General features: G+C 39.3%; 1 protein-coding gene across 1 annotated transcript in view; it reads left to right on the top strand.

Annotated features, from left to right (window-relative positions):
* Nucleotides 1–23439, top strand: part of kcnt1b (potassium sodium-activated channel subfamily T member 1b) — a gene marked incomplete at both ends in the record, with an annotated part of 81377 nt that overhangs the window by 50156 nt on the left and 7782 nt on the right. Inside the window, 22 exons of the mRNA XM_080499952.1 lie at nt 2201–2275; nt 2535–2618; nt 4020–4114; nt 5478–5658; nt 6073–6237; nt 6983–7119; nt 7959–8022; nt 8291–8399; nt 8616–8724; nt 10997–11146; nt 11222–11457; nt 11717–11737; nt 14470–14683; nt 16628–16733; nt 16810–16982; nt 18581–18652; nt 19815–19949; nt 20178–20289; nt 21463–21564; nt 22427–22510; nt 22591–22719; nt 23209–23229. Of these exons, the coding sequence (XP_080356078.1) occupies nt 2201–2275; nt 2535–2618; nt 4020–4114; nt 5478–5658; nt 6073–6237; nt 6983–7119; nt 7959–8022; nt 8291–8399; nt 8616–8724; nt 10997–11146; nt 11222–11457; nt 11717–11737; nt 14470–14683; nt 16628–16733; nt 16810–16982; nt 18581–18652; nt 19815–19949; nt 20178–20289; nt 21463–21564; nt 22427–22510; nt 22591–22719; nt 23209–23229 (2574 nt within the window). The remainder of the gene's footprint in view (nt 1–2200; nt 2276–2534; nt 2619–4019; nt 4115–5477; nt 5659–6072; nt 6238–6982; nt 7120–7958; nt 8023–8290; nt 8400–8615; nt 8725–10996; nt 11147–11221; nt 11458–11716; nt 11738–14469; nt 14684–16627; nt 16734–16809; nt 16983–18580; nt 18653–19814; nt 19950–20177; nt 20290–21462; nt 21565–22426; nt 22511–22590; nt 22720–23208; nt 23230–23439) is intronic.

Here is a 23439-nt window from a genome sequence, read left to right as displayed (position 1 = left end):
GGTGTTTGATCACAGTCCAGCATGTCTTGTTTTGTTCCCTCTTATAAGCCGACGGCTTTCGTCGTTCCCTTCAAATGTTTATATAAAAGTACCAGTTAGGCCAGAGTCTCTAGCATGTTATTTTAAACTCGGACATCAAGCAGAGTGTATCCAACAGACTATATAAATGTGATTTTAGAGCATGGAGGCTAGTTTATGATTCATCTATCATTGAGGAAACTCTTTGATATTAACCCCAAAGTGTTAAGAATATTACAATACAAGAATATTACAAAAAGGTTGCTTATGTATCCCAGAAATTACATAGTCAATCATCACACAGGAAGTGTAAGATCTTCACTCACTCAGTCACGTATACAGCTTTGTATGATTCACCATGACCACTCTGAGGAAAAAGCCACACTGCGGGTCTGAGTTTGAACTCTGCGGGTCCTTTAATCTAAATAGAGCATGTGCATTGAAGCAGCTCAAAAGACTGTGATACTGGAGTTAAATTATTGAAAACTAAATTGCTTGGTGTGGCATGTCAGCAGGCTCTTGCATTTGGTGATTTAGTGGACTTCTGGTAGCAAACTACTCAAATAAAATGAGGCTTTTATAAAAGCAAGGCTATAAATAGACAGGTGGAAAAGTTTAAAATTGATGACGGTTCATAAAGGATGTGTAGGATAATTAGTTTTTTAAGTCTCAGAAAATGTATTCAGGACAAAGTTTCAGGATTAAAGAAAGAACCTATAAAATGCCCATCGTGTCTCGTAAACGTGTACAAGACGTTCAGTCATTGTTCATATTTGAGCACCGCACAGTCCAGTTACCTTGGATTTCTTGTGAAACACCTTTAAACCATTTCCTGCAGCTTCCTCCTGCTCTGAAAGACTAGTAGACATGCTGTAGCACTGATTTTAGTGCCTTTCCCTCGGGCAGGAAACTGTTTACGTCCAACTATTCCTTCCTCTCTGTTTGGGGATTTACTTTTACGAGGCTTGTATATTTATTTCTGATAAAGAAAAAATGAAACCCTGCAAAATATTTTACAGGCACTTCTTATTGTTTTCACCAGGCCATTCACAACAGAAATCACCACCAAACTGCAAGTTGTAAACCTAATTAGTATGCAAATCCCTCCCGTGTCGTTACTTTTAGTGCATTCTCTGAGGAAGATAAAATTTTTATATGCTGTTGGGGGGAAAACATTGCTGTTTTGTGTTTAGAAATAGCTGAATATTCTCATATTCTGAGCTGTTTATCAATTAAACAATTGTGCAATTAAAATGAAAAAATACTTGAAATGTTGTTTGCATGACTTGTGACCAGAAAAACAAAGCTGGATATATTGACTAGAATTATAAAGTGGGCTTTTTAAAACATGTAAAAGAATGTAGTGATGAAAACTAGAGATCCGATTATAAACATTGTGATTGAAATTATGTGGAGAAAAAAAGGTTATTGCTGAAATTAATTTGCATATTAATAAATAAAACTCAAGTGTAGGTTTTGTTATCTATGCTTGGCTCTCAAGACTACAAAGCCGCCTCAACTGACAAGCACAAGATGATTTATTTCTTGTGCTTTTCACTGTGAAATAAATCTATAACTCACAATTAATGAGGATTCAGTCTTTGAATAGGCTCAACAAATTTAGAAGGTTGAATTTAAAGGTGAAAGTTAAGAGGAAGCATCTTGTCAACAATTACTAACTTAGTTTGCAAATAATGATAACCCACACACACAGAAACCTGCAGTATTTGCTAGACACATACTCCTGATGGTAGTCCCAGTACCTGCTGTGACCTTTCATAGTGTAGTGATTAATTCACACAAACAATTTGTCATTAAATGAAATCTATTGACCACCACTGATTAGGTTCCACTTGGCAAACAAACCAAAAAACAAAAAAAGAATTCAAGAACCACATCGCCTTTGAAACACAGTACTGCAGATTTACATGTGAGGAAAAATCTAACACAAAGTAACATGAGTTAATCACTGTTATTTGGATCACTTGATGTCAACGCACAAAAACATAAACATCATCTTCTTAAAAGGGTTTTCCTTGCATATTGGATGTTCACTTGAGGCTGTGCAGCCCAAAGCCTGAGCTTTGTTATAGTGACTGACAAAAATTCTCAAATTGTTCATGTCATTCTGTTTTTCTTCTCGCGGTTTCCTTCAATGATTTCTTTTCCTTTTCCTCTCCAGGGGAACATTTGGGAGCAGATCTTTCAGGTGTCCTTCATATTGGAGATGATCAATACAGTGCCATTCATAATCACAGTGAGTATTTAAAATGATTGCAAAATATTCAGTTCAAAAATCTTCATCGGTCTTCGAATGTCATCAGATAATCAAGTTTTACACTTTAATAACACCTGTAACACATCCCTGACTCGCTGTTACCAGTAATCTTTTGCATTTATTTCCTTACTTCATCAAGTGTGATAATGTTTCTTTTTTTCTTTTTTTTAATGTTTAATGATAATGTTTCTGAAACATATTCTTTGCTCTTTCTTTCATCTTCTCTCTCCTCCTATAGATCTTCTGGCCTCCGTTAAGAAACATATTCGTCCCAGTATTTCTTAACTGCTGGTTAGCCAAAGGTGCCCTGGAGAACATGATCGTAAGTAAAACTAAGTGCTGCATAACCTGCACTCCAGTGAAATGGTACAAGACGGAACAGACGGCCGTGGGCTTTCTTCACTGCTGCAGCTTTAGGGTTGCATTATTTCTCCCCTGGCAGCCCAGTGGAGCTCATGAGTGCCTTCAGACTGCGTTCCTGAACAGAAATTAAAGAGGACAATTCCGTTTGTTCTGGGGAGCCAATGCTCCCTTTTTGTAAAAACATCTGACACGTGTATGAGTCAATGTACTCATAAGATGTTTTCACTATTTGAGGAAAAGGTACTGATGAGGAACGTTTTTTTCAAGTTGCACGAAAAGTACTTAAGTCAGTGATGTATTTTTTTTTTTACAGTGGCCAATTACTGATATACAATTTAATGCTCTTCACTATCCAACTTTACCACTTATGCAGTTTGAATCAGTACAAAGGTCTCACGGGCTGTTTTTCCCCTTAATAATTTTCACCGCAAGGTTGATAGTAAATACTTAAAAGTCTTTATTTTTTTCACCTTACAACAGCCTATTTAAATCTACTCATTCAAGTTAATGAGATCTATTGCAACTGTTCTAGTGTCTTTGTTTCTAATGCAGTCCAGCAGAACTGCAAACTGCAATCACAAAAGTTAACATAGCAAAAAATATTGTAATTCATTCTTCAATAATTCTATTGATATTAAGTGAATCTATCATTATTACTTTTGTAACGGCAGATTTAATAACAGAGCTGTTGTGTTGGATGGCTGAATGACTTCACAATAAAGTGGCCAGTGTATAATGTAAGACAGTTTAGTTTTTGGAAGCACAGCATGAAAAAGAAGCAATCGAAATCCCCCTCAGGAAGATCTGCGAACTAATGCAACTCAGAAACAGATCAGCGATCAGTATTCTGGTCATATAGTGTCCATATTGCTCATATATATCATAGGCTCATGATGACTTCCGCTTCAAATGTATCGCAATTAGATTATATCCAACTGATGTGGAGTTTCTGAGTATTTGTGTGTGCGTGTGATTCAGATGAGACCATGACCCAATACAAGCTCCATGCCAAGCCGATGGCTGGCAGATGGTAGATCGTAGGGCAGCGAGGTGGTGGCAGACTGAACATGCTAACACGGTGCAACCGAAAATGAGTGGCGAGCCGTTCACTTTGGAGATGGACAGTATGCTCGTGTGGGAGAAGGAAATGTTCTGCCAAAGCAAGGGGGGCCCGCTGGGAAAGATGTGCATCGGGATCAAGCAAATGTAACATTTTGTAATGCGAGTTCTATCTTGTGTTTTTTTTTCTCCACAAAAATAACAAGGATAATGATATGTACTGCAAATGCAATGCGGCGCAAACCGTTATTAACTGTGCATGCTGATTTTCCTGTCGGGGACTCGTTGTTTTTGTGTCTAGAATGATTTCCACCGTGCCATCCAGAGGACCCACTCTGCCATGTTCAACCAGGTGTTCATCCTCATCTGCACCTTACTGTGTCTGGTTTTCACAGGGTGAGTCCAACTCTCTCCTTTTGGAAGATATTCTAGTCTTTGGGCGTGTTTGACTCCATGCCTGACGTTTCAGAAAGACACTAATCATAGCCCCATCTCCTATTGCTATTGGGCTGTAATGGTAGCAAAATAACTTTAGATACATATCTGTATCACAAATAGTTTTTCGCTAATTGATCTTTAAATTTGTCATATTTGCGTGTTTTTATTGAGATTTTTTGTGCACAGATTTGTATGTGCAATCATGCACAAATCTCATTGCAGACACAAATGCATGACGTATGCACAAACTGCAATTGCACATTTTCACATCACTTTTTTTTTCCGCCAAAATCAAATCTACTTGTGCCTGAAATAGAAGTAAGTGATGGACTAGCTTTGAACAAATAAACAGTTTCAGTGTATGATACCAACAATTGCATCCTGATCGATTGTGGTCGTCATGTCAGTGATGATTACTGGAATGCTATTGGCTCAGAGAGACGTTTTAGATGTGCAGTTTTTCTTTAAAGCGAGAAATGAATTCCCAATATACAGTAAGTCAATAATAATTATGGAATCAGTTGAGAAGGACGGAAACATTCTGATTGAATAATAGATAAGGAATTTACATTTAAAGGCTGTAGATATTTTTGAAGATGTACAGTGAGTGGTGTGTCTGTCTATGTTTTAATATAGCATATATTATTTAGCAGATCTTCAGCCTTTGTCTTATCTGTGATTGAATAATCATACTGAATGGCCTTCATAATTATGAGGCTGTTTATGTTGTGGGGTTTTTTTTTTTTGGATATTAAAAAAGTCATGAGACGTACGCCTGTAAAGTCCTGTCAGAGGGTACAGGTTAAATATTTGACGATTTAAGATGCTTTCTATCCATTAGCTTTATATTCTTTGAGCAGAAATGATCAGGGAAACATGAACATTTCAGTATTTACCTCCTCTGTTCGTACATTTCTATTGATTTCCATTTCCGTCACATATGTTTATCAACTTACTGGAGTTGATCCTGTCACTTTGTACCTTGAGCCCTGGCCAGCACCTGCCTCCTCCACTCTGTCCTTCCTGACATCCTTATCCTCTGTGCCTCAGGGTTTCATTAAATCTCCACCTTATTATTGGAAAAAACACAAACAAATTAGCAGAAACAATGAGAAGGGAAATGCGGCACAATCGATGGTGTCACTTCAAATGGCTGACGCAAGCTGCGTCGTGTTGACGTTGGTGCCCTTTAGTCTGGAGTCAATTAAATTCTGCTGTCAAGTTCAGTTGAGAAAATAAACGTAACATTTGAACACATCTCTTTGTTTGATTGTATTTTTGTTTGCTGTGTGGTGCGTGTCTCCTCTTGGTGTTGCTGCAGAGCCTGTGGGATCCAGCACTTGGAGCGAGCCGGGAATCACCTGACCCTGTTTAAATCCTTTTATTTCTGCATCGTCACTTTCTCCACGGTGGGCTACGGAGACGTCACGCCACAGATCTGGCCGTCCCAGCTGCTGGTGGTCATCCTCATCTGTGTTGCCCTGGTGGTCCTCCCACTACAGGTACAGGACTGTGAGATTCCCATGTGGACTTCTTTAATGTCCTTCTGCTCGAGCTGGATGCAGAATCAAGTATTTAAAGACCACAAAACAAAAATCCAATATGGTGCTCAGTTATTTTGAAGACGTTTGCAAATCTCACTTGAAATGCGGGCCAATTCGTGCTGCTGGCTCACACATAGTCAGTCCTCCCTATCCCCAGTCTTATTTATATTTAAAGATCCCAAGCACCTTCATCACTTCAAATGTCTTGCGAAGTTTGCCGCAGAGCTAATTGGGTGAGAAATTGAAGTGAACTCGCGCTGCTGGCAAACTCCTCCATCTGCATCCAGCCAGCGAGTCGATCCATGCCTCATTACTTAATAACTTTTTTTTTTTTTTTTTGACATCACGCCAATGCCACTGTCGCTGTGTCAGTTTGAGGAGCTGGCGTATCTGTGGATGGAGAGCCAGAAGCTGGGCGGCAACTACAGCCGCCACCGGGCGCAGACAGAGAAGCACGTGGTGCTGTGTGTCAGCTCGCTCAAGATAGACCTGCTGATGGACTTCCTCAACGAGTTCTACGCTCACCCGCGGCTGCAGGTACAGTGGCGCACGAGTAGTTTGTTCGTGAGAAATGTCTTAAAGAAAATCAATCATAATCAGACATTCTTAGGAATTTTGGACACGATCATGTGAAACGAGGGAAAAAGAAGATGTTTAGTCAAATAAGTTTGACTCGCCAAAATTCTGCAGATTAACTTTCTTATCAGCTAACACGCAAACAAATCCACCTTAAATGTTCAAAGTTTTATTTCATATACTCCCACACATTTTAAGCTTCTGGGTTTTTTGGGATGCTGTTGCTCAGTCACATTATTGACTTAAATGTTATGATGTCATTTCCTATGTAGACACCTAAACACTGTCACGTTATTTGACATATTAACAAAAGCTGACAATATGGAGGCACAATGTTGACCCTGCTGCCATCCAACAAATACATTTTCAAATACATTTTCAATTGCTTATTTGAAATAGCCAATGTTCATCTATGGTCTCAAAATTAACAAAGTCCATGTAGAAGTGGCAAAAAGGGTTTGACTTGTCTCAGGTTGTCAAAATTGTATTTAATTGTATTAAAAGCGGTGTGTTCAGTAATCTATAAACACAGGAGTAACGGGTTTTGACCATGTTAGTCAACAAAATACGCCGTCCTGTTCGAGCTCTGTGTATGCAGCTGAAGAGAGATGCATGAATAATTTCTATTCCACATGAAAAATTCAGATTTGGAAACAAAGTTTGGGGGCATTTTATTAAAGACGTGACTGTTTCTCCGCCCTTGCAGGACTATTACGTAGTGATCCTGTGTCCCACCGAGATAGACATCCAGGTGCGTCGCATCCTCCAGATCCCCCTGTGGTCCCAGAGGGTCATCTACCTGCAAGGCTCTGCTCTCAAAGATCAGGACCTGATGAGGGCCAAGTATGTAAAACTAAACAAATAGATCAATGCAGCAGTTTCACACAAATCAAAGAATGTGCATGTAATCTGACAGAAAATTCAGTGTCGCATGTAATTGTTTTTTTTATTTAGTTATTTATTTTTTCAAGATTCTCAGCTAAGTGCAAATGAAAGTCGTTTACTGGCAACGCAGAGCCTGTGAAGTCTATTGGGGGGAGAGATATTACAAGTCCACTTGGCTGGCCTCTGCCTGCATGTCGCTGTAATAGGATTTCACTCTACATTGGTCATCTGCTCACGTCGAAGGGTGCATCCATAAGCAGGAATCGAAATCACGACAGAGTGCATCGGCTTGAATTTGACTTTTGAGCCGCATCAATACATATATACATGCCAGTTGCTTTAGGATTGCTTTTTTCCCCCCTGGCCAGATGTTTATATTTGTTGTAGTGTTATTGCTTGTGTATTGGATCGAACTACTGCTCAGGCATGCAAAACACCAGGAAATTAAAGTTGTAAACTTGTCAAGGAGCTTCACCACCTCCCAAGACCTCAACTGTAATGTGCAGTTTGACAGGCGATAAAGTACTGTGGATATGTAGAGCTTGGTCAGGCTTTCGCAATCAACTCGCATGATAAAATTCACAGAACAGTTGAGTTTACCTACACGTGGACGATATTTGCTCTTGGCAATCTCATGCAACATGCAATGACGCTGGTGACCTATTCAGCTGTTGTCATGGGAACCTGAACGCTCATCCAACATTAAACCGCCACCTAAATGGTTCATTTGACATTTGGTTGAACTTTCCTCCTCATAGCCATCAAGCTTCACGACATTGTCTTTCTTTCCCTCTCAGGATGGACGACGCCGAGGCTTGTTTCATCCTGAGCAGCAGGAACGAAGTAGACCGCACTGCCGCTGTGAGTTGCCCCGACACTAATTTGACTGCCTATTCATGAAGTCTCTCATGATTAGGAGCGATTTCAGCAGAACAAGTTCCTGTCACACTCTACTTCCTTTTCAAATTAGCCGAGAGAGTTTGTGATATTCAGATGATACTGTGAATCTCTGTCGAGCACATAGAGCATATCGAATCTCTGAGGCGGACTTCGAGGTCCATAAAGTTCATATTGCATCTCCAAATGAGTCATTGGACGAGTGAGATGAGGCCACTTTCTGTCTCCGCAGGATCACCAGACTATTTTGAGGGCGTGGGCTGCAAAGGACTTCGCTCCAAACTGCCCCCTGTATGTGCAGATCCTCAAACCGGAAAACAAATTTCATGTTAAGTTTGCAGGTAATTGAAGCACGACTAAAATGATGATGCCTTCATCATATTAATCGTCACAAACGTCATTTTGCATGGTGGAGATTCACATCATAGTGTTGTGGTGAGAACTCTCATCCAGAACATCCCCGGTTTCTGCTCCTTCCCGGTAGAATGAATAAGATAAAGTGGTAATGAGGATGGATCTTAACATTTTCCATTTTTTAATTATTCTCTTCTTTTTAGATCATGTTGTGTGTGAAGAAGAGTTCAAGTATGCCATGTTGGCACTCAACTGTGTGTGTCCGGCCACGTCTACTTTAGTCACTCTCCTGGTTCACACCTCCAGAGGACAGTGAGTACACACTGCTGTTTTACCAACATTCATTGGTGCATATACCATGGAACTCCCAGAAGTCTAATGCATCAATTTACATGAAGTGACAATTTTTGATCCGTTTTGTTCCTATGTCAGATTAATCACTCTCTTCATAATAATCTTTAAACATAGTAATTGAGTATTTAGGTAGGAAACACAATCAGTAACTTTCTTGCAAATGGTTTAATGGTCGAGGCCACTATATTACTCCTCCTCTATTAAATGCAAAACAAAGTCTCCAATAGTCTTGTTTAAACACTGGAAAGGCTTATGTTGGCTAATTAATGTTAATCTCTACAAATGTTCTGTCAAATGTAGTTCTGGAGGACCCTTCCCCTGCCTGTCTTTGGCTTGATGGAACAGAAGCAATGTAAAAGATTAATATGATGAAGGCATCATGGGCTTCTGCTGAAAGGCCACAACAAACTGCTCATTACATTAATTTATTTCAGACTGCAGATTGATAATTTGCTGATATAAGCTCACCCAGTTTAGGAATACCATTGCTCCACATGAATGCCAACAAGCATATTATTGAAGTTTTTCTAAATCACAGTACAATTCTAAATGCGACATGTTGGTAGGTTCAGTTCTCTTAAAAGAAACTACACGTTCAGCAAAGGAAGAGATTAAAAAGGTGAAGCTGAAACCATTTTTTTTCCCAGGCAAGAACTCTAAGGATCAGGCTAACATCTGGATAAAAAGGAGTTTTATGAGATTCATGTTTATTCATATTTTCTTGTTCATATAGAATGCTATTTAGCTATGCACAATCAGTATATGGTACATTATTTACATCTTGGCGTTAAACCCTATATCATTGAAAAGCTTGCTTATTTCCATTTTGAATGGTGACATTCAAAATGACAACCATGTAAGGAACACCAATGTGAAAATATGTAGGTCACACTGATAAAGCAAAGAAACAAAAATAAAAACGGCAGATCTTTTCTGCCATTGCAAATCCAGCATCATCCGAAAGCGCTTGTAGTACAGGAGAAACGTGTGGAGAAGACATGGACAATGTTCCTCTGATGGAGTAACATCTTCTGGCAGAGGCAGTGTGGCAGTGTTTGCTGGCTTCTCTCTCTCGCACTGGAAAAAAATGAGGCAATCTCAAGGAACTTTCTCGATAAGACTGTGCTACAACTTCAGTATCATATTTTCACCGTCTGGGACACGACTCCATCCTCCAAGGTGATAAGGCGCATCCCCTCAGAGTGGGATTTATCAGAGATGACCTCCAGAATGTGGATATATATTTTCCGTAATGGCCTGACCTTGGATTAGTTTGGGCGTGCTGTTCACGCCATTGTCACATTGAGGAATGCGATCATATTTCACAGCAATGTTTGGCCGCCATGAAGAGGAAGTGCCAGGTTGTTCTATGATTCCTCCAAATGCTACTGAGGCTGTTTAAGTTATCAATAGTTTGAAGAGTTATTTCTTCAAACTTGTATCGTCCAATTTAACCAATTTTGGTGGCACCTTTTAGAGGAGAAATGAACCAGCTTTTCTTCCTTGTTTTGCTTAGTTGAGGTCAATCTCCATATTTAATTGCATGTGTCTATATTTCTCTGGATCTCAACCTGATGGTTTAACTCCACATATAATTTCTATCAGTTCAATATCTAATAAAAAATTATTTCTTGGCAGTAACATCTTTTTAGGTTTCCTCTCATTCTTCATATGAAGTGATTATGTTCTGAGATAAATGACTTTTACACAAATCTTTACCATTTGACGGTTCCTGTAAAGCTACTGTGGTACAACTGTATCTTCAGCTTCAGCACTACACAAACTTGTCTCTGTCGGTGAATATCACTCCACGTATTGTTAGGTTATAAATCTGGCTGCGTTTTTCATTTTCTGCTCAAGGTGACTGATACAACCTCCCCACTATCCACCAGCAGAGACACAACACATCCATTTTAATTCCCATTATGAAAACGTGGCATTGATTAAAACGTATTACATGCGTAAAATACATTTTAGCTCCCAGCTGGAATTGAGTTGAATGGGGAGGAAATGATGGAGAAAAGGTCAAACCAAGTTTAATTTTTCAGTCTCTGGTGGGATGGCAATAGTGTCATTGACTTTTGAAGGAGCTTTCGTTTTTGAATCTGTAGGAGTGAAGGTAATGTCGACATCTGAATGGTTATGAGAAGTAATCGAATTTGAATGAACGTCTTTTTGTTCATCTCCAATGTGAATGTGAACTTTCATCATCGTGATCCTTCTTTTCCAGGGAAGGGCAATTGTCTCCGGAGCAGTGGCAGAGGATGTACGGGCGGTGCTCTGGAAACGAGGTCTACCACATCCGCTTGTGTGACAGCAAGTTCTTTGGGGAGTATGATGGAAAGAGCTTCACCTATGCCTCCTTCCACGCCCACAAGAAGTCAGTAAATTCCATTCAAATCCAACGTTCGATCTCATTGCATTGGTTTTAATGACCTCTACACCTCTGTGTCAGGTACGGCGTTTGCTTGATCGGCGTGAAGAGGGAGGAGAACAAGAGCATCCTCCTGAACCCCGGACCCCGCCACATCATGGCTGCCGCCGACACCTGCTACTACATCAACATAACCAAGGAGGAGAACTCAGCCTTCATCTTCAAGCAAGAGGAGAAGCACAGCAAGGGCTTGTCCGTCACCGGCCTCTACGACGCCCCCTCCAGGCTGCCAGTGCACAGCATCATCGCCAGCATGGGTAAGACTGGTGAGGGGGATTAGATGCAGAGGGAAGTGGAGGATCATGATTGTAGGGTTATCGTTTGATGGCTGAGAGTTTCCCGATAAGGAGAGAAAATGGATGCTTTGTTGCGTAACTCTAAGCTGCACTCAGACTGGATGGCGGCTGCTTTCACTGACCGTTATGCATGACGTTTTTCTTACATGCTTTTTTCGCTTTGTTGGCTGACTTTTCTTTTGTTGTGCTTGTTCTTTTGTTTGTGTTTGACCTGTGAAAGTTGATCAGGCCACTTCATTTGGTAAGTTTGTGCATGACGCAATACTTTGTTTTCCTTTAACACTTTGAAAACACTTTCACAGTTCATTGTGTTTTATGTCATCGGATGTATTATTGTGCACACAGTATTGTGTAAGTACACCCCGAGGGAATTTTATAAGATGGGCTTTGACCATCAGAACTTTGGGCCTCGCTGAAATAATGTCTGAATAGAAATAGAATGTCTTTATTATCATTATACAATATATGACATTGGGAAGAAACACACGCACACACTGCATTGCTTGTGTCTTGTCATACTACAGTTTAATTAGTACAATTTAACCCTGACCCTAAACATTTTATTGAAATCTTAACTGTTTTTCGAGGGAGACTTAGCAGGTTCACATCTTTTTAAAAAGCTATTTTGTTAAAAAGCCAACAAAAAAAAATAATCACACGTGACTAAAATTGCTAAAAACTGTTAACAATTGTCAAAATCCTAAAGTAGGTAAATGTGCAAAACAGTTCAAACCATTTAAAAAAGGAAGAAACCCATGTGTAAAATGTACAAACCGTGGAAAATGGCCATTTAATTTTTTTCCCTTTTTAAAAAAATTTGAATTTTCTCGCTCAGAGAAAATGCCATTTTAAAACAAGACTGCTATGGAAGTACAAGAAAAGACTTATAATAGCTTTATGAACATAATACTTTGTGAAAGCCTCAGGGAGTCATTACAGATGGGCAAAACAGTCACATTCCCTTGTTGTGCATCAGTGTTTGTGAGGAGATTTCAACAAACAAAATACACTTCCATTTTTGGGTTGAACAGAATCAAGGTGCTCAGACACATCTGGAATGTTTGAATAGGTAAAAATGATTGGGTTTCAATCTTTTGATGCTCACAAGGTAGGTCAAACCTTACAGTTTATACCCTGTAATGTGCTCTCTGGTTTGGAACTGCACTTCAAAAGAAAGCTCCAGACTTCACTGCACTTTGGTCTTGAGGAAGGTTGGACCCCACAAATGTTGCGTTCCGGATGGCACAAGAATTTACACAGAAACCCATTTGGAGCATACTCATTGGCATAATACAATAATAAGCATCTTACCTGAATCTTAATCTTCGCCACTGAGCACTTTACTGTGAAATTTTCACAGTCACATCATCTTCTCTAACTTCACTGCACATCTTAACCTCTAAAGACACTTCAAACTACGTGAGCTCTTTTTACGTCAGGCCCCAAAACTGTTGTTTTCAGTTAATGCCTTCAATGTTATGCTGATACCTCAACACCACGATAAACAGAAACATTAAAAGGAAAGCTTGTGACAGACAAAAGTAAGGAATCCAATAGAAACAGTAAGTTAGTGCTGTATCTTCACACTTGTTCTACTTGTGGACATGTAGAACCAGTAAAAAAAAACAGCATATAAAAAGGACTTGAGATAACTGAAATGTAATGTGTATAATATAGTGATTATTTGTCACCCAAAAGACATAAAAAGGTAGCGGTCTAGATTTCAAACACTTATTTGTTCAGTACTGGTACTAGAGCCTAAGTGCAGAGAGTGTCCTTGTACAGAAATAACTCTCAGAAGAAGGCCAGTCTGTGATCACAGGATTTGTAAGAAGCTCTCAGGCCTGTTGGTTTCAAAGTGGATATCTCCTGATCACAAAGTACTGACTTGACCTGCTTTGACCCACCAGGAAGAATTATACTGACCAAAAAGATATTCCACTTTGCCTGTGAGCATATGTTCACATTATGAACTCAGTATGTAATGAAGTGGTCATCACTATGGTCAATCAGCCCCTTTTACAGCTGCATTTTGCAACTTACCTGGAACCGTTCATTCTATTGCTATTATAAGATTTTGCAACTCTCTTGGTTTATTTTGTCCACTTTTGATATAGTTATGCTTTGACCACAGCAATATGACAATTTTATGTATCGCTTATTTGATATTGTTTTTTTGTTTTGTTTTGTTTTTATCAGTAGGCACTGTTTCAGTGAGGATCAAATCTGTGATGGTTCAACAAGCTCTTTGGGGTGTCTGATTGTTGTAATAGAAGCATTGTACATATACTGTACATGTGCCTTTTGTAATGAAAGCAGGAGAGGGGATGTTTTTTTAATGATGGGTGTGTAATGGAGCATATAAAATCCATGGAAAAATCAGATGAAAGAGCAATAAGCACATTGAGGGTAAAAGTGGTTTCCAAACCCAAATTTCACAATTTAGGTGCAGCATGAAATAAATATACATGAACAATTTTTATTAATTTCTTATTGGTCTACACCTGAAAGTGATTTTTTTTAAATTCACAGTTCAGCTCATCATTTTACTCAATGAGAAATCAATTACTTTGCTTTTAAAGTGTTTTGGCTATTTGTGTTTCTCGTCAACAACACTATGCAGGATAATAAACAACAACCCCCCTCCCTCACAGCAAATCACACCCCCACTGTCTATAAGAATACCACTGATATATTTTCTGTGCATAAGCATGTCATGTGTCACATTACGAACAGCTAATATGATGTATAGCCGGGGTGTTCTTACACTTTGTCACAAATGTTTTCACGATGCTCAAAGTCATGAAGTCATCGACGCAGAAAGCAACACATTTTCTCCTCGAAGGTCAAACTGCTGATCACAACAAGCAAATAGGAACATGAAAGATTGTACAATGTTGTGAATTCAAGACTCAAAATAGACGTGTTATACGTGCTGTATCTACTCAGTATTCTACTTCATGTAATTAAAAGGCACAGTAGCCATCGACCTGCAGCATCCCGATCCTCCTGAGGAAACCACCAAACTGACGTTACCGACAGAGAACGGCTCCGGCAGCCGCAGGCCGAGCATCGCGCCCGTCCTTGAAATCGCCGACTCCTCCGCCATCCTTCCCTGCGACCTCCTCAGCGACCAGTCGGAGGACGAGACCAACCAATCAGACGAGGAGGGCTCCGTGGGGTCGGAGTGAGTGACTCTGTAGTGAAACAGTGTGTCTCGTCTCACGGCAGAGAGAGAAAGTGAAATGTCCTCTTGGTGTCAGTCCCGCACTCTGGATTTGATTGATTTCCCCCCACGTCTCGATGGTTGTAAAAAGAAGAGATTGATGAGTCTGCAATAGGCGTGTAATCGGTGTGTCATGATGGTGTAGGTGCGGGGAGTCAGTGATGAATGGCTTTGTCATGACAGGATGGTCAACACTGTTCCTTCAGCCGACCTGAGGTTCACTTTCCCGGTGCAGCTCCGTGATCTCAATGTCTGCGTGTCATGTAGTCACTTTGAGAAGATTTCAGGCCATCACAACAGGGATATGGCTGCTCTTATTGTGGTCTCCTATGATTCTAACCTGTTTATTACGCGTTAAACTTTGCAAACTGGATGTTATGAACCTATGTGCGACTTCAGGTTTGAAATGTGTGATTGCATGATGTGGGGGAAGACTGCTTTGACCTACAGTATGCAATAATAACTCCTGCTAATGGAAAAACAGGAGGAAAATATAGATGTTTTTCCCTTCATATCACACTTCCAAGTTATCTGTAGTTGTCTTTAGTCTATTTAGGCCATATCCATCAGCGAACATCTCTCACTACGATACTTCATACCACTGATTTTAAAGTACGTTCAAATTTGTGTTTAATCTTTCGTGTGGTCACATCCTACAGTGTTTACCAGCCTGTGAAAGCCTATGAAATGACAAATTCATCCCTTTTCTAATTTTCTAATCAACCTTGATGGTAATTGCATTAGTCTGTCTAACATCAGTCATCACTTGGTTGATGAATTAAATAAACCCCACTAGTCTGCCGTTTTAGCAGAGGTGGAAGTAAGACAGGAAAGCGGATGAAGCCTGCCAGACCACCCGGATGTTTAATTCAGGCTCTGTGCTGAATGAAGGTGCTACAGCTGGAAAATCCTACTACGACTCACCAGTTTAAATTGATTTGTTGGGACGTGACAGTGTCATGAGTCAAATTCTGTTTTTAAACAACTAAAAATGCAAACAACATCTACATTGAAGAGAATTGATTTTCATTCATTTTGAAAGTTTGACTAATTATAATATATTGATCCTTATCAAATATAATATTATGGCTGTTAGGTTCTGGATATTTTCACTGTGACTCAGCATTCAGACTTTAGAAATTATCTCTTCAAATAGCTTTATTAGGGCTGAACGTGTTCATCAATCTGCATATCAATAATCTGGCACACTGCAGGAATTCATTATACATTCATTATAAATAAACATGAATTAAGCATTAAAGTCTGTTTAAGCATCAGCGGATCTCAACATGTTGGAAACTTCTGCATCTCTGTTACTTCATCTCATGATGTTGTGAGTGAAAATACAACACTCATAACATCATGCGCCAAAGTGAAAGGACGAACAAGAAAAGAGGTACAAGAAAAGGTGCCACAGTGCCATCATGTGGTGGAAATGTGGTGCTCCATATGTAATCGTTTTAAAAATAAATGTTAGTAAGACACTGATCAAGCTAATCGTTGCTGACAGATTACAAATACAGAGCCTCGGAAGCAAAGTGCTGCAGTTTGTGGCAAATAAACAAAACACAACTAATCAGATGTTGAAATGCAATTAGTCCTTCAGGCTAAGAATAATCAGTTATTTCACCAAGGCAGCAGCGGAATCTAATAATGTGTTGAACCTGAAGCCTTGTTTTGTTAGTTGTAATAACTCTTGGTGGTTTTGGGTGTATTGATGCGAACAAGCAGCAATGTTTCTGCGATACGAGCAAATCCTGATGAAGTAGAAGGCTTTAGACCAAGTGTATTTTCTGTTAGTGGTAATTACTTTGGTGAACGATAAAATGGTGATAATGAATGGCACTTCTCTCTGGAATGACTGTTTGCTTTGGTTTCTGAGTGTCTTCTGTCTTTGTGTGTTAGTTTTGTGAAGGGCTACCCTCCCAACTCGCCCTACATCGGCAGCTCTCCGACTCTGTGCCACCTCCTGCCTCAGAAAGCTCCGTTCTGCTGCCTCCGCCTTGACAAGGTGGGTGCAGAGAGTGCAGAAACTGCACAAAATCCCACCGAAGAATTCTTGCAACTAAACCTCTGTGTCCTCCCAGGGCTGCACACACAGCAGCTTCGAGGACGCCAAGGCGTACGGCTTCAAGAATAAGCTCATTATAGTGTCCGCAGAGACAGCAGGAAATGGCCTTTACAACTTTATCGTACCACTGCGGGCTTATTATCGGCCCAGAAAGGAGCTCAACCCCATTGTGCTGCTACTGGACTACCAGTAAGGCTCTTCATCCTCATTCATGACTGATGGTAAAAGTAAAAGTATTGTGTAATTCTTAGTATCAAAGGCTATCCTGTTGATGTGCACACTATAATCTTTCTTTATCACATTAGTTAGGTTGAGCACCGTGTGGGTCAGTCAAATGGTTTTTCAATTGAAATTCTAGGTTTTCCCTGAAGGGCAATTAAAGGAACATTGAATATCTTAAAATTACTTGAAACAAAACATAGACAAATAGACAAACAACAGACTGAATCCATAAAAAGCAACTTGTACACATGCAAAATTAAAACTAACATGTAAAAAATTTACATAGATATCAAGTAAAACGTATAAATATTCAGTGTATATATATATATACATATATATATATATATATATATATATATATATATATATATATATATATATATATATATGTATATATATATATATATATATATATATGTATATATATATATATGTGTGTATATATATATATATATATATATATATATGTGTGTGTGTGTATATATATATATATATATATATATATGTATATAAGGAATGGAAGTCCTTCTTGCAGACCCAAGTATAAACATATAGACAGGAAGAGGGATTCTAAATAGCAGCAACCTTTATAAAGTGTACAAAGGCAGTTGGAAGATGCTCTATAATCTGGATGTATGAGGAAAAAGTAGTGAGAGGACAGCTGAGATAAACTGCTAACATGCTGACCTCAGCAGAGAGTTTTTGCAAAGGGAAGCTAATTAGCAAGTAGGCTGCTGATGTATCGCAGCCTCTGATGATATTGTAATTTAAGGTTGGATACAAATTACGTTGTCGTAATGAGGCGCTTCTCCTCCAGTAAACAGAAGACTTTGGATAATAATGTTAGTGTTGTAAATCACAAATTTCTTTCAAATGCATCAGAATTGCCAGAAAACAGTTAGTCAACTCCAGTTTGAAGACTATATTGGTTTTATTTCTTGCCTGAACTGTAGGAAATGTACAATTACAGGTTGGATAATATAAGAATTATATCTCATTTATTATTTCTCAATAATTTCTTCACTACAGTGAACCTGTAGTGAAGAATGATCTGAAATCCATGTGCTCCATTGTGTTATAAATACGTTTGCATTAATTTATACATCAATGAGTTTCAGATTTTTTTTAAATGTATTTGTGTTTCAATTATCTGCCATTTGCTAGTTGTTTTCAGTCTAGATTTAATAAAAACAGACAGAACTCGAGCGTATCCTTTCTCAGAGATGGAGGAAACATATCACTTTTGGCTTGTTCATGTGCATGCGTGTGTTTCTCCTTTCTGCTCAAACTCGCTGAGGGCTTCATTAACTGCAGCCAAATCTCTACTGGAGATGGTATACTGTACAGCACCCCCATGAGTTTCCATAGCAACCAAATATTATAAATCCCTGATTGCATTGAAGAATCAAATATTAATTTTCCCTTTGTTGCCTGATAAACAATAAATCCATAAAAATATGCCTGACCTTTTGAGTGGGAGCAGGTTGAGTGTGGTAATGTGTCACTGTGGGTTTGAAGAGATAATTATTTTTGAGATCTCACCCCGTGTTTCCTGTTTCCTGCAGACCAGACAACCACTTCTTAGAGGCCATTTGCTGCTTTCCTATGGTTTACTTCATGGCTGGCACCATCGATAAGTAAGTCTCAAAATCACACGTCAGATGCTCGTTTGACTACCTGAAATGAAGACTTTTTTTGGGGGGGGGTTTAATATGCTGTTTAAACTCTTTTCAAAAGGCCATCTGGCCAAGACAGAAACATAAAAACACACTCCAGGAAAACAAAAGTAAGATTATACAACAGGGAAATTACAGGGAAATTCGAACATCTGTGGTTTAGAATCATAGTGAAGGCTTTAACTTGTGATATTTTCAAGTCTTTCTGCAGCTTATTCCAGCTCAGAGCACATACAATGCCCAAGCCTTATAACCCAGTTCAGTTCTGACCCTCAGACCCTGTATCTGTAGGATTTATTGAGTTCAGGCCATAACCCACTGAGCACAACATTAAAATGGGCAAAACACGTCTGCAAGACGTCAACTCTATACTTCCAGAAGACTGAAAAAGTTTTTGAACATCTGTCCTTGACATTGCATCAATATCTTGTCTCGATGTCATACTGTATGAACATCAGTTTTAATAATTGTGACTCCAACATGAATCGAACCAAACCTCCTGCATGACTGGTGAGACTTCTATAAATTTGAACTTTTTACCTTCCAATTCCCTTCGTCCGCGTGTTACCTTGAGTTTGTTTTTGTAATCCTGCTCCCCCCTGTGTGGCCTTGTTCCCAAAACTTCACAAATTAGGTTAAGATGTGATATTGTAAGTATTCCCTGTCTTGTATTTGCATACATAGACCACTATTAAACATCGCCAGCAGAGTCTTGGTCCAAGTTTGTTGTTGCAAATGAGGAAACAAGCCAGTGAGGCCTTTATGTGAGCAAGCCTGAGGGAGCTTTCATACCTGCTCGTGCTGAAGAACACAAGTTAATCCTGTATCGTTAGAACTGATTTACTTTTACTATTATGGTCCAATCACCACTCAACTTCAGGCATCATTTTTCCCTGGTTACTGAGTATGACAACATGAGATCTTCCGACCTTTGGTGCCTTGAACAACAAACCTGTCACTTTGCTTTCTATTGTTTGTGTTTTACTTTTGTCTAAATGTGTATTTTTTACACTGAAATTCGGCTGTGATTGAGGACAAATAGAATATGAAATTAACCTTTGACATCACAGTTTTGATATAATAGATGAGATAGATTAACCCTTCCGCTTCCTTCCTTCACCAGCTTAGACAACCTGCTCCAGTGTGGGATCATCTACGCCGACAACCTGGTGGTTGTGGACAAGGAGAGCACCATGAGCGCCGAGGAAGACTACATGGCAGACGCCAAGACCATCGTCAACGTCCAGACGATGTTCAGGTAAAGTGGGAGGGTGGGGGTTGATGAGGCGTTTCTCCACATGCTGGGCCTTCATTGCTGAGAGCATGAGAGATGTTAGTGTTACTGGAGTCCATCTGAAAGAGAAAATCTGAGTTCTGACACTAAAAACTCCGATTAAAAGTATCCTTTGCTGCCACACTGGGTCTCTTTCTCACCTCCCCAGTAGTGTAGTATAACTCTCTTTCTCTTCATGGCTCCTTCGCGCAGGTTGTTTCCCAGTCTGAGCATCATTACTGAGCTCACACACCCATCCAACATGAGATTCATGCAGTTCAGAGCCAAGGACTGCTACTCACTCGCTCTCTCCAAGCTGGAGAAGGTGAGCCATCCATCTCTTGGTAAATGTTGATACACTGTTAAAGGTACAGTATTTTTTTCTTTTTTGTTGATTTAATGAAGGAAATAAAGAGTATATTTGTTGAAGCTAAAGGTCACCAACTTCACATCCAAATCAAGGGTGTCAACCCAATTCCCAGCATGCCTTTATTCTCTTCTTCTGAGAAAGAATAAAAAAAGAAAGAAATGACAAGATGAAGCTAATTTTTTTTTCAACCAATAAAATATCCTTAGTGCAAATTGTAAATGTAGCAGGAACAATAAAAAAATTGTACTTAGCAATACTGTATTTTGAATGAAAAATTGTGACTATTATATATAGATCTTGTCATTCTTATTCGTCACGTGCACCCCCCAATACTGGAAACCATCACGAAAATACAGCAGTTAGTGTTGAACATTTATTTGGAAAGTCTCAAGAGCAAGACTGCTGCATCTAGATTCGTAGGTTAAAGTGCAGCACAGTTTTTACACACAAGAGCAGGAAACAATCCTACCCAACAATAATAGCAATAATGCAAGCCTTGTATTACCTGATTTTTAATATGTATGATGATCTGTCATCAGGAGACTGGTGGTACAAAGAGGGGGGAGGCAGGTGAGGAAGGAGGTGGACAGACTGAGTTGGCCCAGGTGAGGTTTATGGATTAGTGATGAATCAATATTAACACAGCGGTACTTTTTTCGTTTGTTTTGTTTTGGTATCATAAACGGTTTTATGAGGAGAGGACCTGTGATGCAGTCAGGAGAGAGACAGGGCAAACTGAGGTAAAGTTTTTTAATGGATGACTAGTTGACTTCTGGATGACTTCTATGATCTGACTTCACAAAGAAGGTAAAGAAAAAGCAACATTTCAATGTATCCAAAATCAAACCTTCTTAATCTCTGTGCTGTAATATAAACATTTGAAGGTATTTTATCTGCTTAACAAGAATTAACAGGAAAAAAAGCAGTTAAGCTTGACTTGTGATGAAGACATTATGAGCACACTGAATCTCACCCTCTTCATCTTCTTAGGTTCCAGCTTCGTCTTTCTTTAAAAAAAAGCAAACCTCCTACAAAACAAGTCTCCTTGTAGAGCAGTCCTATAAAAGTATCATCTGAGGAAACACACAGTGAGATGTGGGCTATTCTCTTTTGCCTGTTTCCTTGCAGATAGAGCGCGATAAGGGCTCCAACCTGGCCTTCATGTTCCGGCTGCCGTTCGCTGCAGGCAGAGTGTTCAGCATCAGCATGCTGGACACGCTGCTCTACCAGGTGGGGGAAACATTCTCTTCTGGGTTTGAGTATCTAGAAATAAAAGCCATTTGAAGAGTAATGAAGAAGGTGACTAGTTTCTACATCATTGTAGCTCGTTGTCAAAGGTTAATCAGGTCAATCATTCACTCTCTGATGTCGATGTGGACCAAAAAAGCTTGGAAAGCTGATTTAAATGTAAAGACAAATGAAATGTAATGATTTTATTTCTCAAATTTTATTCCAAAATGCAGCAGAAACAATATGTCAGATGATGAATAATTCATTTTCATGGAAAATATTAACTAATATGAAATGATTGATTCATTTTTGTTTTCTGTTGTTGTTGGGGTTTTTTTGGGGGGGGTCATAGCTCAAAAGAAGTACAGTACACTTTAAATGACCAAAAAATGGAATACGGTCAAGCCACAGTGTCATATTTATGGCTATCTTATAAAATCTATGGAATAACTAATAAATAAATAGCCTATCCATCCATCAACATTCTAAACAGTAACCTTTATTATTCTGTATTTTACAGCTTTTCTTCTCGCCGAGTTACTACAGTTAGAAGTACAAGTAGAAAATACTTTATCAATTCATGTGCTCCACAAAGAATATCTCATGAATACAACAGAATGTCAAATACTAATTACATTGCAAATATCATTATACATTTCATGATCTCATAAAAGTCCGATTATGGAGCATCCTTCCCTCCTTTAAACGACTTCTAACGACTTCCTGTAAACATCGGGGAAGTGAGTAGACCAGCTGTTGATTTGTGGATATTTTGACCATTTTGACCGACGCTTCTGATTTCTTTGCTGTCCAGTGAGTGTTTGTCATGATGCATCTTCACTGTCACTTCCTGTGTCTGCAGTCGTTTGTCAAGGACTACATGATCGCCATAGCGCGGCTTCTCCTCGGTCTGGACACCACGCCGGGCTCGGGCTACCTATGTGTTGTACGTAGGAACGTCTCCGTTGTACACATTCCCTCTAAAGTGACCTGCAGAGACCGTTAACATAAATGTGGATGGTCCAGATGAAGGTCACGGAGGAGGACCTGTGGATCCGGACGTACGGCAGACTCTTCCAGAAGCTGTGCTCCTCCAGCGCCGAGATCCCCATCGGGATCTACCGCACAGAGTCGCACATGTTCTCAGGCTCAGAGGCAAGTTCACTTCAATCGGACTGCAAACATCTCCTTTCTAACACGTCTCCTTGCGTATTTTCTTCCTTGCCAGCTTCTTTGCTCTCTCCGTGCTCTCATTTCACTCTTTCAAATCTTTTCGCCCGACTGGCCGGTGGTACTTTGTTTTAACCTGCTGCAATAAACATGCACAGCATGCCACATACTTCCAGGAAATTAAGGTTTCCAAGTTGATTTTATTGACCAAATGCTACATAAACTTCAGTCTGATTGTTTACAAAGACAACACCCTTCAAATCAACTCACACTCCTGTTCTGTTTAAAGTGTTTGCGTCTGTTTAACTTATTTCTGTTTAGTTGTGAATCACAATAGTAAATGCAAGATATTTACTATTTTCTGCATATTTTGATGCCTGTTAATTTTTTATTTTTGCTTTGAATGCTCCCATCTTTCATTGCATCTCTTCTTGTTTGGATGTGGGTTTGTCTTTTCCTTTTTTTTTTTTGCAGTGCAAAGAGAGTTATGCACAGGTAAGAACCAAGTGTGCTTAATTTTGCTGAGTCCGCAGTTTTTGTCTACATGTACAATATCCTTTGTTGCTGTTGAAAAAAATAAATGCCTCCAGAATATTTTTGGGAATATCAAAAGTTCTGAAGCTTAAGATCTTTATTACGCAGGCGACTGAATGAATTCAAAATGACTACATTGTCATGGCCATAATTTAAAAATCACCACCAAAA

The sequence above is a fragment of the Blennius ocellaris genome, assembly GCF_963422515.1.
Source record: "Blennius ocellaris genome assembly, chromosome: 7".
NCBI classification, from domain to species: domain Eukaryota; kingdom Metazoa; phylum Chordata; class Actinopteri; order Blenniiformes; family Blenniidae; genus Blennius; species Blennius ocellaris.
Note: the sequence above shows the minus strand (reverse complement) of the source record. Positions and strands in the feature narration are given on the sequence as shown.